Source organism: Dasypus novemcinctus, chromosome 2 (assembly GCF_030445035.2).
Source record: "Dasypus novemcinctus isolate mDasNov1 chromosome 2, mDasNov1.1.hap2, whole genome shotgun sequence".
Lineage (NCBI taxonomy): Eukaryota > Metazoa > Chordata > Mammalia > Cingulata > Dasypodidae > Dasypus > Dasypus novemcinctus.
The window spans coordinates 125,340,230-125,358,079 of record NC_080674.1 but is presented as its reverse complement, the minus strand read 5'-3'; the positions used below and the strand labels follow the sequence as shown (position 1 = coordinate 125,358,079).

General features: G+C 37.9%; 1 protein-coding gene across 1 annotated transcript in view; it reads left to right on the top strand.

Moving 5' to 3' along the window:
- The window catches only part of DTWD2 (DTW domain containing 2), a 139,013-nt gene that overhangs the window by 54,564 nt on the left and 66,599 nt on the right, over nt 1-17,850 (top strand). Inside the window, exons 3-4 of the mRNA XM_004477701.4 lie at nt 9,604-9,698; nt 15,976-16,168. Of these exons, the coding sequence (XP_004477758.2) occupies nt 9,604-9,698; nt 15,976-16,168 (288 nt within the window). The remainder of the gene's footprint in view (nt 1-9,603; nt 9,699-15,975; nt 16,169-17,850) is intronic.

Here is a 17,850-nt window from a genome sequence, read left to right as displayed (position 1 = left end):
ATATAATTAATGAGTTAAATAAAATCTTTGATCCTTATTCATCCATGTTATCATGTGTCCCAGTTTAATTTCATCTTACAGCACATAGTATTCCATTGTAGTATTCCATTGTATGTATATACCACATTTTGTTTATCCATTCATTGGTTGATGGACACTTGTTTCCATCTTTTGGCAATTGTGAATAATGCTACTGTGAACATTGGTGTGCAGAAGTCTGTTTGCATCAATTTTAGATTTCTCTGGATATTTTCCTAGTAGAGGAGTTGTGGATCCTCTGGATATTTTCCTAGTAGAGGAGTTTATGTTTAGCTTCCTGAGAAACCGCTAAACTATCTTCCACAGGCTGTACCATTTTACATTCCCACCAACAATGAAAGAGTGTTCCTCTTTCTCCACATCATCTCTAGCACTTATTGTTTTCAATTAAAAAAAAAAAGGCCATTCTGTGTGGTATGAGATGGTATTTCTTTGTTATTTTGATTTGCATTTCCCTAAAAGCTAGTGATTTTGAACATTTTTCCATGTGCTTTTTGGCCATTTGTATTCTCTTTAGAGACCTGTCTATTTAAGTCTTGCCCATTTTTAAATTGAATTGCATATTCTTTTATTGCTGAGTTATATTGTTTCTTTATATAGAATTGAAATCAAACTCATTTTGCATATGTGGTTTCCAAATATTTTCTCCCATTGAGTGGGCTGCTTTTTCTTTTACCTTCTTGGTGAAGTCCTTTGAATCACTAAAGTGTTTGAGGAAGTCCTGTTTATCCATGCTTTCTTTTTGCTCATGCTTTCAGCATAAGGTTTATGAATCTATCACCTACCACCAGGACTTGAAGACCTTTCCCTACATTCTCTTCTAGGAGCTTTATGGTTAAAACTGTAAAATGATTTTATCATTAGGACTTTGATCAACACTGAGTTACTTTTTGTATAAGGTGTGAGATATGGGTCTTCTTTCTTTTGACTATGTATATCCAGTTCTCCTAGCACCATTTGTTGAATAGATTGTTCTGCCTCAGCTGGGTGGGTGTATTAGTCAGCCTAAAGGAGTGCTGATGCAAAGAACCAGAAATCTGTTGACTTCTATAAAGGGTATTTATTTGGAGTAGAATCCCTAGGCTCTAAAAAGTCCAACGCAAAGTTACTTCCTCACCAAACTCTGTTGCTATGTGTTGAAGTAAGATGTTTGTGAGGGTTCAGCCTTCCTTTTTTCTCCTAAGGCTCTGTGGTCCCACTTTCTTCTTCTAAGGCTCCTCTCTCTCCCTGGAGTTTGTTGCTTTGTTCTCTTCACAAGTTCAGCTGTAGACTATCAGGTTCATCTCTTTTCCAAGGGCCTCTCCTCTGTCTATTGAGCTGTCTCTCTTCCTCTGTGTTTTTTTCTGTGTGTCTCCTTCTGTGTGAGAGTCTGTTTCATCATCCTACCAAAGGGGCTGGGACTCAATACTGAGTCATACTCTAATGATGTGATTGAATGGAAGCCCTAATCTTAACATAATTTAATCAGACTTCTCAGCTGAATCTAATAGAATCAAAGAGTTATTACACCCAGAGGAACAGATCAGTTTACATACAATCTGTGTCTCTTTTTGGAAGTCATAAATAATATCAAACTGCCATAGTGGGTTTGATAGCCTTGTCAAAGATCACTTGACCATAGATGAGAGGGTCTGTTTCTGAACCATCAATTTGGTTATATTGGTTTATGTGTCTATACTTTATGCCAGTACCATGCTGCTTTTACCACCGTAGCTAGGTAATATGATTTAAAGTCTGGAGGTTAAGAGTCCGTCAACTTTGCTCTTCCTTTTGAAGATTTTTCTGGCTATTTGGCACCCCTTACCCTTCCAAGAAATTTGATAATTGTGTTTTCCATATCTTTAAAAAAAAGCTGGTGGAATTTTTATTGAAATTGTGTTGAAACATGATTGTTACTTCTTCCAGGTGAATTTCCCCCTTTATTAATATATAATATCTTTCCTTATCTCTAATAACAGTTTTGCTTTTCAAGTCTCTTTCATCAGATACAAGTATAGCTACCCCAGCATTTTTTTTGGTTATTGCATGCATGGAATATCTTTTTCCGGCCTTTCACTTCCAATCTATTGATATCCTTGGGTCTAAAGTGAGTCTCTTGTAGACAGCATATAGATGGCTCACATTTTTTAATACATTCTGCTAGTCTGCATGTTTTGATTGGGTAGTTTAATCCATTAATATTCAGTATTATTACTGTAAAGGCAGTTCTTTCTCGCATTTTGACCTTTGGGTTTTATCTGTCATGTTTTATTTTCACCACTTTTTTTACTCTTAATTACTTTTACTGATATAATTTTCCTTTCTAGACTCTCTTCCAAGCCTCTCTCTCCTGTCTTTTCTTTTCAGGTTTTAGCACTGCCTTTGGTATTTCCTGCAAAGCTGGTCTCTTTGTTACAAGCTAACAGTTTCTGTTATCTGTGAATATTCTAAACTTGCCCTTAATTTTGAAAAACAGCCTTGCTGGACATAATAGTCTTAGCTGGCAGTTTTTTTCTTTAGTGTCTTAAATATATCATACCCCTGTGTATTAGTCAGGGTTCTCTAGAGAAACAAATCAACAAGAGATATCTGTCAATAGTATGCAATTCTATGAGTCTCTCACGCAGCCGTGGGTATGCACAAGTTCAGACAGGCCACAACCAGGGCTGCAGTGAAAGTCCAATGAAGGTTCTTGACAAGTTCTGGGAGATGTTGGCTGTCCAGAGACGAGCTGGGAAAGTCTCTCTCAGTGCTGCAATCACTTCCCCTTTTAAGGGATTCAACTAATTGGATTAAGCATCACTCATTGCTGATGGCAGTCTCCCTGACTGATGTAATTAAAACCAGCTATCTATGATTTACCATTGCAGTAAAGTCAATGGTGACTAAAGTCCATACATGCCCTTGTATTACATTTAGCCCAGTGGTTGCTTGACCAAACAACTGGGTGCAATTACCTGGCCGAGTTGGCACAATAGCCTGACCATCACAGTCCACCCCTTGTCAACTTGGCAATCATACACATTACCTTAAACCATACTTAGTCTCTAAGTAAAAACAATAACAGACATGCATATATATATATATATATATATGTATTTCAACCTAACAGTGTTCAACTCTCCTGCGTATAACCGGAAATGCATTAATTCCATACAGAATAGGGTGCAAGTTCTTGGGTGATATTCACTCTCAAACTTGACGTTCTCAAACATTATGACATGAAATGGATACAACTTGTTATAAAGGGAAAGTTTGGTGAAGAGGACAAAGAAATTCATTTTGTGTACATAAACAATCATCATAATGAAATAAGGAAGAAAGTTTCATGACCATTATAGTTCTCGTTTCTGGTCGAAGTTCATATTTATCACTACCTTCTTCCACTACCCATTCCATGTTTCCGTTACCCTCAGCAAGCACTTCAGCTGGCCATGGTTCTTTGCCTGGTGGGGTGACCCAAACTTTCATTCCTGAAGATACTGGGCCATTGTTAGTCCTGCTTGGATTGGGTTGTTGCAATTTTCCATTGACTTTAATCATAGGACATGACAGTACTAGGAGATGCCCTAGAGCACCTCCTGTATTCCAGGCAAACTCTTTTTTACCCCCATTATGTAGATGCAGTCCTATTTCCCCTTGATAGTCAGGATCAGTCACCCCAGTCAGTACAGTAATTCCCTTCTTTGACTCTTGATTCAGAGGTAAGAGGAACCCAAAGTGGCCAGGTGGCAGTTTTAACTTCCAATTCAGTGGAATCATTGCCGTGATCCCTGGTGACAGACTCTTCCTTATGGGACTAAAACCTGTAGACCAGCAGAGTTTGAGGTTGCAGGGAAAGGAAGCAAAAATTTTCCTAGTGGGTCACTAGGGGTAATAGTGAGTGGTGCCACTTCCATTTCCACCCCTTGATTCCTGGATCCATGGATCCTGGTTATGGGAGAAACAGCACCATAGAGTGGATTCTGATTTAGAGCATACACAGCCTCCTGGAGAACATTGCCCCAGCCCTTCAAGGTATTGCCATCTAGTTGGCACTGTAATTAAGTCTTCAAAAGGCCATTCCACCTTTCTATCAGTCCACCTGCTTCAGGGTGATGGGGAAAATGGTAAGACCAGTGAATTCCCTGGGCATGTGCCCATTCCCATACATCATTTGCTGTGAAATGGGTTCCTTGATCAGAAGCAATGCTGTGTGGAATGCCACGATGATGGATAAGACATTATAAGGCATCCATGGATGGTAGTTTTGGAAGAATCATTGTGTACAGGAAATGCAAACCCATATCCAGAGTATGTGTCTCTTCCAGTTAAAACAAATTGCTGCCCCTTCCGTGGTGGAAGTGGTCCAGTGTAGTCAGTCTGCGAACAGGTACCAGGCTGGTCACTTTGAGGAATGGTGCCATATTGAGGGCTGAGTGTGGGTCTCTGCTGCTGGCAGATTGGGCACTCAGCAGTGGCTGTAGCCAAGTCAACATTGGTGAGGAGAAGTCCATGTTGTTGAGTCCATGCATAACCTCCATCTCTACCTCCATGGCCACTTTGTTCATGAGCCCACTGGGCAATGACAGGAGTGGCTGGGGAATGAGGCTGAGCATTAGCCATGGAGTGGGTCATCTTATCTGCTTGATTATTAAAATCTTCCTCTGCTGAAGTTAACCTCTGGTGAGCATTCATGTGAGACACAAAAATTTTCATGTTTTTTGGCCACTCAGAAAGGTCAATCCACATACCTCTTCCCCAGCCCTCTTTGTCACTGATTTTCCAATCATGTACCTTCTAAGTCCTGGACCATCCAGCCAAACCATTGGCAACAGCCCATGAATCTGTGTACAAACCCACCTCTGGCCAATTCTTCTTCCAAGCAAAATGAACAATCAGGTTCACTGCTTGAAGTTCTGCCCACTGGGAGGATTTGCCCTCACCACTGTATTCAGGGATGTCCCAGAAAGGGGCTGCAGTGCTGCAGCTGTCCACTTTCAGGTGGTACCTGCGTATAATACAGAACCATTTGTAAACTCTTGGTACCAAGCTGTATTAGTCAGGGATCTTTAGAGAATCAGAATCAACAAGAGATATCTGTTAATCATCTGCAATTCTCTAAGAGTGTCTCATGCAGCCATGGGGATGTACAAGTCCAGGTTCCACACACAGGTCACAACCAGGGGCTGCAATGAAAGTCCAGTGAAGGGTCTTGATGAGTTCTGGGAGATGTTGGCTGTCCAAAGATGAGCTGGGAAATTCTTTCTCAATGCTGGAATCACTGCCCCTTTTAAGGGATTCAGCTGATTGGGTTAAGTGTCACTCATTGTTGATGGCAGTCTCCCTGATTGATGTAATAAAAACCAGCTATCTATGATTTACCACTGCAGTAAAGTCAGTGGTGACTAAAGTCCATACATGCCCTTGTATTACATTTAGCCCAGTGCTTGCTTGACCAAACAACTGGGTGCAATTACCTGGCTGAGTTGACACAATAGTCCAACCATCACATCCTGTCTTCTCTCCTCCATGGTTTCTCATGAGAAATCAGCACTTAATCTTATTGGGTATCCCTTGTATGTGATGCATCGCTTTTTCCTTGCTGCTCCCAGAACCCTCTCTGTTTTTGACATTTGACATTCCCATTAATAAGTGCCTCAGAATAGGTCTGTTAAGATTGATTTGGATGGGAGTATGCTGTACCTCTTGGCCATGGATATGTATATTTTCTATAGGAAATTTTCAACCGGTATTTCTTCAGATATTCCTTCTGTCCCCTTTTCCTTCTGGGACACCCATGACACATGTTTGCATGTCCCTTGCCATCATTTAGTTCCCAGAAACCCTGTTCAATTTTTTCCATTCTTTATTATTTCTTTTGTGTGTTCACTTTTGGAGGCCATGTCTTTATACTCACTGATCCTTTCTTCTCCTTGAGTCTGATGTTTTATGCCTCTAGTCTATTTTTAATAAAGGATTATTTACTTTTTCTTTATTTATGGCTCCCTTCCCCAGATGTTCTGTCATTGTTTGCTCACCTTCTCCAGGAGGCACTGGGAACCGAACCTGGAACCTCCCACATGAGAGGTGAGTGCCCAGTGGCCTGAGCCACATCTGTTCCCCATAGGCTTTGGCATCTGCTGGCCTGTGGCATTTGCTCGTTGTAGTAGGGGCAGAGAATATCTTCTTGCAATGGGAGGTAGGGTCTAGCGTGTTGTGGTGGGAGGTGGCGTTTGCTTATCTTCTTTTAGGAGGCACTGAGCCTGAACCTGGAACCACTCTTGGTAGGTGGGCACTGAACTGGTTGAGTCACATCCTCTTCCCAAGTCTATTTTTAATTTCATTGACTGTACCTTTCATTCCCATAAGATCTGCTATTTTTCTATGTATACTTTCGAATTCCTCTTTGTGCTCATCTAGCATCTTCTTAATATCCTGATCTCTTCAGTCATTTCACTGAATTTATTAAGGAGAGTTCTTTGAACATCTGTGATTAGTTGTTGCAACTCCTTTATGTTATCTGGAGGCTTATCTTGTTCCTTTGGCCCATATCTTCCTATTTCTTGGTATGGATTGTAATCTCATGTTGGTGTCTTGGCATCTGGCTTTCTATTATATAGGTATTTATTCTGTGTCTACTTCCTCTCTTTAATTTAGGGCATTCTTGCCCTTTTTCCCTTGCTGGTTGTGCAGGAGGAGCTAAGGATGTAGTTGGTACTGTAAGCTCTGGATGCCAATGCTGCCATGTTGCCTCAGCAACCGATGAAGCTTCTTCTACCTTTCTCCTCAGCCTGGAATAGCGACAGAACTGTAGCTGTGTTTAGTAATTCAGGCTGTGCAGGCCAAGGCCATCTGTAGTTGCCTGGAGAGACTAATGAATCTTCATGTCCCTTCTTTCCCTGCCTGAGGTGGGTATGGAGCTTCAGGTTTGGGCAACAAACTATGCCATGCAGGTCAAAACTGAACACAGTTCCCCGGGTAGACTGATGAAGCACCGGCCCCCTCCTCCCCTGCCAGGGATGGGGATGGATCCTCTGGAATGACTAACATCTAATCTGTGTGGGTCAAAATCACCTGCAGTTCATCTTAGAGGCTGAGGGAATACTGTTCCTTCTGCCCTTTAAGGGGTGGGGATATAACTACAGGCACCCAACAGACCAGTGTATGTGGGCCAAAAGCACCTGCAGTTGTTCAGAGAGGCTGAGGAAACAACTGCCCCTTCCTATCCCATTGGAGTGTGGGGGTGGATCCACAGGTACCCAACAGTCCAGTCTGTGCAGGCCAAAAGTACCTGCTGTTGATGTAGAGGCTGAGGAAACACAGCTCTCCTTCTATCCTGTTAGGGGTAGGGATGGAGCTACAAATGTTTGAATATTCAGTCTGTGTGGGTCGAAAGAACCTGCAGTTGCTCAGAGAGGCTGGGATGACACTGTGTCCCTCTTGTCCTGTTAGGGGCGGGGTGAAGCCGTAGGTGTCCAGTAGTCCAGTTCATGCAGGCCAAAAGTGCCTGCAGTTGCTCAGAGAGGCTGAGGGAACACGGCTCCCCTCCTATCCTATTGAGGGGCAGGGATAGAGCTATAGGTGTCTGAATATCCAATTTGTGCTAGCTGAAAGTGCCTGCAGTTGTCCGGACAGGCTGGTGCGGGTTCTCCCAGCTTCCTCCATGCCAGGGTGGGGCTGGAGCCTAGGCTAGGGCTACATACAGTCTGATCTGGGTAGAAAAAGCCAGTCCCTACCTTCCCTGTGATTTTCAGTCAGCCCTGTTTCCCCTCTTGCTGAGGGTGGAGGTAAAATGGTGGCTACCAGTTACTTTCCAACTTGGTCAGGTTCAGACTTTTGCTGTTCTTAAGATTATACTTTAGCCAGCTGTATTTACTTTCCAGCAGCTGAAGTCGGTACCCAACCATCACTTCTTTCCCTGCTTTTGGGAAATGGAACTTCCAACTCCAGCCATGGAATAGCTCCAGAGGCTCCTTGCCAGTGGAGGATAGATACGGCCTCCATGGCTTGGAATGTTGTATTCATGAATCTTCTCTGCAGATGGGAAGTTCCCTCCTTCTGTTCTTTCAAGAATGTTGCAGGATGCTCTTCTGTTCTCCTGGGTCCCCCAAACAGGTACTATAGATGCTCTGAGTGATTACTAACTGCCCTGTGGGATAAGCTGACTCTTGGAGCCCCTTATTCCGCTGCCATCTTGCCCCTCCTCTCAGTTGCATTATTCTTGCTGCTGAGTTTTATCAGACCTATCACAATTGAAAGTTTATATTAATCACAGCCATTTTAATTCTCTGCCTTTTACTCATAGTTTTTGTCTCACTTGGATGCTTGCCTGTGAATCAGCCCTCAAAAGAGTTTGTGCTTCCAGTAAAGAATGACCTTGTAACAGTTTTGTAAATTTTTTAATGTAGGATCAAAAATACAGTTGAAATTATAAATATATCAGTTTTGTAAATTTCTTTAAGGAAGGATGCTTTGCTTTGTATTTAAATAGTGGATAGAAATCTGTAATTACTTATTTTATAAAAGCGAATCCAGGGAAGTGGATGTGACTCAAGTGACTGGGCTCCCACCTACCACATGGGAGGTCCCTGGTTCAGTTCCTGGTGCCTCCTAAAGAAGACAGTGAGCTGACATGATGGGCAGGAATGGTGAGCTGACGCGGCAGGATGATGCAACAACAGACACAAGAAGGAAAACACGAATGATGCGCAGAGCAGAGAGTGGAAGTGGCTCGAGCGATGGGGAACCTCTCTCCTACATTGGAGGTCCTGGGTTTGGTTCCTGGTGCCTCTTAAAGAAACAAGGAAGACAGACACAGCAAGTGCAGACAGCAGAGGGGTGGGAGGAATAAATTAATAAAATAAATCTTCAAAGAAAAATAAAGAGAATCCAAATGTTATAAAAAGATTTGTTATGGATTGAGCTATGTCTCCCACAAAGATGTATTTGGGGTATTTGGGTCCTAACCTCTGATTCTATGAGTATCCTATTAGAAAATAGGATATGTGAAGATGTTATTTGTTAAGGAGAGGCCAAATTGAATCAGGGTGGGGCTTAATTCAATATAATACAGTCCTTATAATCGAAAGAAATTGGGCACAGTAGTAGCAGATAGATAGGTCAAGACATGGCCATGTGATGGAGGCAGAGATTGAGTTATGAATTAAACACGTCCCTAGCAGAATGTTGTAGACCTCAGAGAAAGCATGATCCTGCTGACACTTTGATATTGGATTTCTAGCCCCTAAAACTGAGAGGGAATAAATTTCTGTTGTTTAAACCAACTAGTCTGTGGTACAGTTACAGCATCTCTGGCAAACAAAAACCAGGGCATTTCGTATGTCTGATAATAGATTGATATGAGGAAAATATTTAAATTACCAAAATTTGTTGATTATAAAGCAATACATATATCGTTATTGCAAAATCTGTATCATGTATAAATATACATACATATCTTTGTGTGTGTATATAAAAGTTCAAAATATGTGATCTGTAGTAAAAGACATGAAAATTGTATGTAAAGTATGAATCAAATGCTCATAATAAAATTTCTGAAGTATATCTGTGTAAGTAAAATATGATATAACTTTTCAATTAAAGGAAAACAAAGTGTTGCGGACAGTTCCTCTGCTAGCAGCGTGCCTCCCCCAGGACAAGTGTAAAGTGAAGACTGGTCGTCGCTTCAGTGAAGAAAGGTAAATTAACTTTTAGGGCAATTTAAAATAACTCTTTCTCATGTAAATCTTTACAAATGGTTTCCTTCAACATAGTCATAGACCCATAACATGATGCTTTGGAAATACTGAAAAAAATAAGTTCTGCCATCCCCTCCAAACAAAATAATGTAATATCAAAACAACAAAATAGAATGAATATAAGAATAGTAGCGTTATCTGAATTCCTTAGAAAAAGATGTTGAACCTTAGACAAATATGTATTGTTTGTTTCATTTTTTAGAAGTAGTAAACTTAATTTTTAAAGCAGTTTTAGGTTTATAGAAAAATTGCGTTGAAAGTACAGAGTTCTTGAATATACCCTGCCCTCCCCCCAGGTTTCTTAGCACTTTGCATTCGTGAGGTACCTTTGTTAGCAATTAATGAAACAGTGCTGTTACAATTATACTATTAACTATAATCTGTAGATTAAGTTAGGGTTTACTATGTTATTCTGTCCAATTAAAAAAAAATTCTAGTCAGCATATATACTGACTGAGATATCCCCTTTTAGCCACTTTAAGAAAAAAAAGAGGGAAGAAACAATTTTCAAAAATGAAAGGGGGGTGATCACTGTTCATCCCATGGACGTTATAACAAAGGAATACTGAAAAACCTCATTTCCCACAAGTTGGTTAATTTAGATAAAATGAACTGATTCTTCAAAAGACACAAACTACCAGAATTTACACAAGGAGAATAGATAACATCTGTTAAAGAATAAATAGATCTACATCTGTTAAAGGAATTGAATCAATTATTACATACTCCAAAAATGAAATCATCAGGCCCAGATGGTTTCACTGGTGGAGTCTTCAATATTTAAGGAAACTATAAATTCTCCACAATCTTTCCAGATAATAAAAGTAAAAATGGTATTTCCAAACTCATTCTGTAAGGCCAGTATATTAGTCAGCCATAGGGGTGCTGATGATGCAAAATACCAGAAATTGGTTGGTGTTTATAAAGGCTATTTATTTGGGGTAGGAGCTTACAGTTACCAGGCCATAAAACATAAGTTACTTCCCTCACCAAAGTCTTTTGCCACGTGTTGGAGCAAGATGTCTGCTGATATCTGACAGGGTTCAGACTTCTTGGGATCCTCTCTTTCCGGGGCTGGCTTCTCTTTCCTTACAACCAAGCTCCTCTTTGTGTTTACTTCCTGGAGCTTCAGCTCAGAACTCCAGCATCAAAACTCTAACATCAAAACTCCAGCTCTCTTCTTTTACCATGTCTTTGATTTGTGAGTCCCCACCTACCATGGGATGGGGACTCAGTGCCCTACTGATGTGGCCCAATCAAAGCCCTAATCATAATTTAATCAAGTAGAAGTGAAACTTTAGACAGACCGGTTTACAAACATAATCCAATATCTGTTTTTGGAATTCATAGCTATATCAAACTGCTACAGCCAGCATTAGCAAATACCCAAACCAGACAAAGACATTACAAGAAAGGAAAATTACAGACCAATATCTCTCATGAACACAAACACAAAATGCTCAACAGAATGTTAGAAAATTATATCTGACAATGACTAAAAAGAATTATACCACAACAAACAAGATTAGATATTCTAGGTATGCAAGACTGACTTATTAAAAAATCAATTAATGTGATTCATCACATACATCATCAGGCTGAAGAAGAAAATCATATGACCATATCAATAGATACAGAAAAAGCATTTGATAACTCCAACACCCAGGTCATGATAAGAAATGCCCAGCAAACTAGGAATAGAGGAGAACTTTCTCAACTTATTAAAAAAATCTTTAAAAAAATTAAAATTATTAAAATACTTATTGTTGGGAAATTGTATGTTTTCCCCTAAGATTAGTTAAGAAGATGTCTCTTTTCACCACTCTAATTTAATAAAAGTTGTAGAGATTGAGAAGTAATAAAACTGTCATTATTTGCTGATGACACAATTGTCTATGTAGAAAATTCCAAAGTTTCAGCAAAAAATCTCCATTAATAATAAGTGAGTATACCAGGGTTGTAAGAGTCAAAGTTAATATACAAAAATCAATTGCTTTCTTACATACCAGCAATGAAAATTAGATATAGAAAAAGTTTTTAAATACCAGTTACAATAGAACTCACAAATAAAGCAGGTATAAATCTAACAAAATATGTACCACACGTATATATGGAAAACTCTTAAGAATTCTTAACATATTGATCATAGTATTAAAATTTCCCTCACCGATAATTCCAACATGTATACCATATATGAGTCTTATTCTCATGCTTGCTTCATCTCTTCAGTTTTTTTTTAATGTTGATTTTTTGTGTGTGTGGGGATTTGAAGCTGTATATCCTCCAGAAAAAAACATATTCTTAAATCTAATCCATTCTTGTGGGTATAAACCCATTCTAAGTAGCACCTTTTAATGAGGTTACTTCAGGTAATTCTATTACTGGAGTCATTTATAAGAGATTGAAATTCAGACAGAGAGAGAAAGCCATGGGAGCAAGAAGCTGAACTCAGTGAAACCCAGAAGAGAAGGAAGAGACCAGAAGATGCCATCATGTGCCTTGCCATGTGACAGAGGACCCAGGCAACCAGTCGTCAGGAAGAAAGCCTTACCTTGATGATGCTTTGATTTGGACATATTTCCAGGCTTCAAGTCTATGAGTGAATAATATCCCATTGTTTACCCTGGCCTATTTCATGGTATTTGCCTAGAAAACTAAAATAGTGTGGCTAGGAATTTTTGTTTGAAAGCTGGAAAACTTGTATTAGGTAATAGAAACTGAGGCAAATAGGCCTCTAGTGTGAGAATTTATGTTAATCTTTCTGGGAGTTGACCTTCATTTAATGTTTACTGTAGTCGTAGATGCTAAAGTATTCAAATTCCTCTGGGGTCCTTGTTTTGTCTCTCCTGTTGACTTTGCACAGTCCTCCTCAGAGAGTCTGTGTATTGTATCCTTTTCAGCTGTAATCCACTATTATTATACTAAAGCCATGTTGGTATGGTGGTAAGGTGTGGGACGGAGCATTATGTTATTTTCCAGTTAAATCTCTGTCTTTTAGTGGGCTTGTTTTTCTGGTCTGTGACCTTCACAAGTGTTCCTTCTTATATAGCTCCCCTCTGTCCCTTAGTGAGAAGAAGGCTAGAAAAGGCTAGAGGAATATCCTTCTCATACCTTTATTAGACAGGCTCTGATAAATTCTTTTCCTCCTCCTGCCAGAGCTAGACTTGAATCTCTTGCAAATCTTCACCGTGAAAATCTAATGAGGTTCCTAGAGGTAAAGCCAGTGAAGGGATGGGCATCCCTCTATGACTGTGGCTCTTCATCAAAATTACTCCTTCATCAAAATTACCGTTTAAGTGTGAGAAAGCTACCATTATTCTTATCATTTTTCTCCTTTATGTAATATGTTTCCCCTCCTTTCTCCAAGATTTTTATGCTGTAAATAACATTAATTAAAATAAAAATGGTATGTATGTCTTTATATTATGCAGCTTGGTGTTTTCTGAGCCTCTTGGTTCTATGAACTGATTTTTTTAATTCAATATTGAATAATTTGAGCTATATGCTTTTAGATTATCTTATCCATTTTCTCTGTCCTTTCTTTCTGGGACTTAAATAGTATGTAGTTAAGAGTTTCTGGTAACGTTCATATGTTATTGTAGCTTTGCTCATTTCTTTTAGTCTTTTAATTGCTCTGTGCTTCCTTTCATAAAATTTATGTTGACCTATCTTCAAGTTCACTGTTAACTTTCTTCTCTTTTCACTTCTAGGATTTCTGTTTTATTCTCATCTAGACTTTCAATATATCTCCTATTTGTCATCTCTTGATTGATCATATTCATCTTTTCTGTAGACTCCTTAACTTTTATATTATAGTTATTTTCAAGTCCCTATTTGTTATTTCCAGTGTCTAGGTTTTTTGTGATCTTATTTTAGTGCTGGTTTTTTTCCTTCTGCTTTAGGTTATATATTTTTGTTATTTTCCTTGTCTAGTAAGTTTTAATTTTATACTTGATAGTGTGAATGAGCATTGTAGAGACTCTAGATTATGTTTTCTTCTTCTGAAGAGTGTTGATTTTGTTCTATCAAGTAATTTATTTACTGATCAATCATGATACTGTGGAGGCTTGGTTTTAGGCTTTATTCAGGTAGATTAGTTTTAATTTTCCCTCTAGTCCTGGGGCCATAGTCCTTTGCCCTTAAGGTGCAACTGATAATTTAATGGGAAAAACCCTGGGTAATTACTGAGTGTTTCCAATTCAGTGCGATTTAAAATTCTACCTCTGTCTCTACAGCATCTTACAGATGCTTAAATCTTTGTCCAGCTCTTTTTAGTCTTCCATTTTCACCCTAAGCATACATTGATTTAGGAGTCAGCATTCCAAAAAATTCAAGGGGAATTCATGAATTGTAAGATTTCATCTTATGTGGCTATGTCTGTGATTTCCCTTCTCATTTTCTGGCTACCCTGGTATCCTGGTATGCCTATGAATGTCTTGTTAACCTAATAATTCTGTTTGCCTGGCTTTTTCTGCTTGAGCTCTGTTCTTTTTTTGTATAAATGGGAATTTTCTAAGGGAAAATTTTGACTAAATGCTTGTCTTACTTTATTACCTTTCAGGAGTTATTTTCTCTATAGTTTTGTCTGCTTTTGTTTGCTTACCCATGCCTTCATACAATTGTTTTTTGTTTCTTTCAGGAGTTTGTTATTGGTAGGAGGTTTAAATTGGTACAGGGTATTGCATTATTATGTGAATTAGAACTCTTTGTGTGCTTCTGAATTTCCACATTTACTTTTTCTTTCCTATTTATCAATGAATGGCAGTTCTATGTACATTGTTACAAGGGCTACAAACCCAGGGACTGAATCGTCATTCTCTTTTCTTATAGATAATCAAGCAACATTGCTTCTATCGCATCCATAGTTTTAGAAACTGTCCACTTCTCATTATATCATCTGCCATTACTTTAGATTATGCTGTCATCACATCTCACGTTTATTACTCCCCTGAAATCTAGTTTTGCCTTTCTAGCACCCATTATCCAGAATGACTTTTTTCAAGGATAAATCTGGTCATCATTTCTCTATTTGATAGTGTTGTTTACCACTAACTTTAGTATAAAGTTTCAATTCCTTTCTACGTGTGCAAGGCTCTTTATAATTTTTTTTCTTTAGCCTTGTCTATAACCTGCTAATCCCTTTTCTTTTAAGCTGTAGCCTCAGCAAACTAATTGTTCTAAATATTTTGCATGCTTACTGTCCCCTCTGGGCTTTCCTGAAAGAATATTCCTTCTTCTTAGATTATTCCTCACTCTACTTCATTGAGCTCTTTGTGTTTTAGGAATCATTTTAGATGTCACTTCCACTGGCAAGTCTGGGGGTTAGATAACTATTTGCCTGGCATTCATATTATCTCATATTTTTAATTAATAGACTTTATTTTTTATAACGGTTTAAAATTTACTGAAAAAATGAGCAGGTAGTATAGAGAGTTCCCATATTACTTCCCCTCTTGACAGTTTCTCCTATTATTAGTGTCTTGTATTCTGTGGTATATTTGTTACAAGTAATGAACCAGTGTTGATACATTAATATTAGCTAAAACCCATAGTTCACAGTAAGATTCACTCTGTTTTACAGTTCCATTGGTTTTGACAAAGGTATAATGTCATGTATCCACCAGTACAGTATCATTCAGAATAGTTTTTTTGCCTTAAAAATCCCCTGTGTATCACCTATTCGTCTTCCTCTGTACTTGAACTCCTGGAATACACTTTTTTTTTTATGGTCTCTATAGTTTTGTCTTTTACAGAATGTTCTATAGTTGAAATCATAGACTATACAGCCTTTTCAGACTGACTTCTTTTACTTAGCAATATGTGTTTAAGATTTTTCTGTTTTTTGTTTGCTAACTAATTTCTTTTTATCACTGAATAATATTCCATTGTGTGGATGTACCACAGTTTGTCTATTTATAAATAAAACTTCTGTAAACATTCGTGTGCAGAGATTTTTGTATAGGCACAAATTTTCAACTCAGTTATGTAAATACCTAGTAAATACCTGTGATTGCAGAGTTGTGGGTAATAAATGAGTGAAAAGTAAACAAAATTTTTTGTGTTTTGACTCATACATTATGGACTAATTAGTTTATCTATTTGATGACACAAATGACTAGATAAAGGGAATTTTCATTAGAAAATTTAGTAAATTTTTTAAAGACCTTTCCTCCACACAATTTAGTAAAGAATGTTTTGTTTTGTTTTGTTTTTAAAGAGATCCTGAACTTTCAACTATTTGCCGCAAGTCTGGTACATTAGTATTATACCCAGGGGCTGAAGCTGCTAATTTGGAAGAATTTATATTAGATTCTCCTATTTATCCTTCCACAATCATCATCATTGATGGTACATGGAGCCAGGCTAAGGACATTTTCTATAAGAATTCCTTGTTCCGACTTCCCAAACAGGTAAACTACTATTTTATCAGAGAATAAAACAAAATTATAATTATGTATATTGTATATATTTTCTGTGAGGTGATACACATACATTTTCATATAATAAATTTGTGTATATTTATATCTATGCATGTATATAAATTTGTATATGTACATATATTTAGAAAATTTGAAATTTGTCTTCCTTTCTCAATTTCTGCTGCCAGAGTTCACCGTAGTTTATACGTTTTGCTATATTAATAGTCTCTCAGATTTTTAATCAGAGAAGTAACTCAGGATTCATTTTTTTTCTATATATATTTATACTTTCATCAAGAATGTTATATTTAAATTTTTAATTTAGTGTATTACCTAGTTCTTATTAGAAATGGCTGAATTTTTATGAATTTTTTTTATCATTCATTGTTATGATAATATGGTTTATCCTTCACTTGGTTGGTATATTTAATTATGATGGTATATTTTCTAATATTGAACCATTCTTGTGTTCTTTGAATGAACTCTGCTTGGTTATATATTCTTTTGGTGTACTGCTTAATCATTTTATTTAAAGGTATCACTTTATATATTTTACACCTTTATTATCATGTTTGAATATGAGGTGATATTAACTTCATAAAATAAATTGGGGAGATTTTTATATTTTTCTGTGGCCTGGAGTAATTTAAATAACATTGTTAATCCTTATTTCTTAATAATTAGATGAAACTCATTGGCCACGGTCCCTTTAAAAACAGTAACTTTTAAATTCCATTCAGACTTGTCTATGGAAATTATTCAAACCTTCTCCCCCCACAAAGATTTATTTATTTATTTATTTTTTATTTCTCTCCCCTTTCTGTCCCCCCCCACCATTGTCTGCTCTCTGTGTCCATTCGCTATATGTTCTTCTGTGTCCACTTGCATTCTTGTCAGCAGCACCAGGAATCTGTGCCTCTTTTTGTTGCTATATCTTGCTGCATCAGGTCTCCTTGTGTGTGGCACCACTCCTGGACAGCCTGCTCTTTTTTTCATGTGGGGCGGCTCTCCTTGCAGAGGTGCACTCCTTGCATGTGGGGCTCCCCTACATGTGGGACACCCCTGTGTAGCACAGCACTCCTTGAGTACATGAGCACTGTGTGTGGGCCAGCTCACCACATGGGTCAGGAGGCCCTGGGTTTGAACCCTGGGCCTCCCATATGGTAGGCGGATGCTCTATCAGTTGATCCAAATCTGCTTCCCTTATTCAATTCTCTTTGTATTGATTTTTAGTAGCTTTTGAATTTTTTTAGGGAATTAATTTTTTATTAAATTATTATTATTTTTTTCTAAATTGATTATTACAGTCTCACAAATAATTTTTAAATAATTATTTAGATCCCTTCTGGTTGTGTCCTTTCTCATTTCTAATAACTTTCTCACACACACATTTCTTCTGTGAAGAGACTCAAAGGAGAATTCTCTGTTTTTTTGGTTCTTTTTTCTGATTTTGTAAGGTTTTTAGTAAGTTCTTTAATAATGAAGGAGAGAAGACTGCATTTTTTCTTCTGAGCATAACTTTCATTGTTTCTTATTGTTTTGGGTTGAAGACTTCTTTTTCAGTATTGACATAATTTATAATTTGATTTCTTTCTAGCCATGGTTTGTGGCCACTGTTGATATACTAAAGTGATTCAAGAACGTTATAATGTTTTGGATAACTATGATTTCTG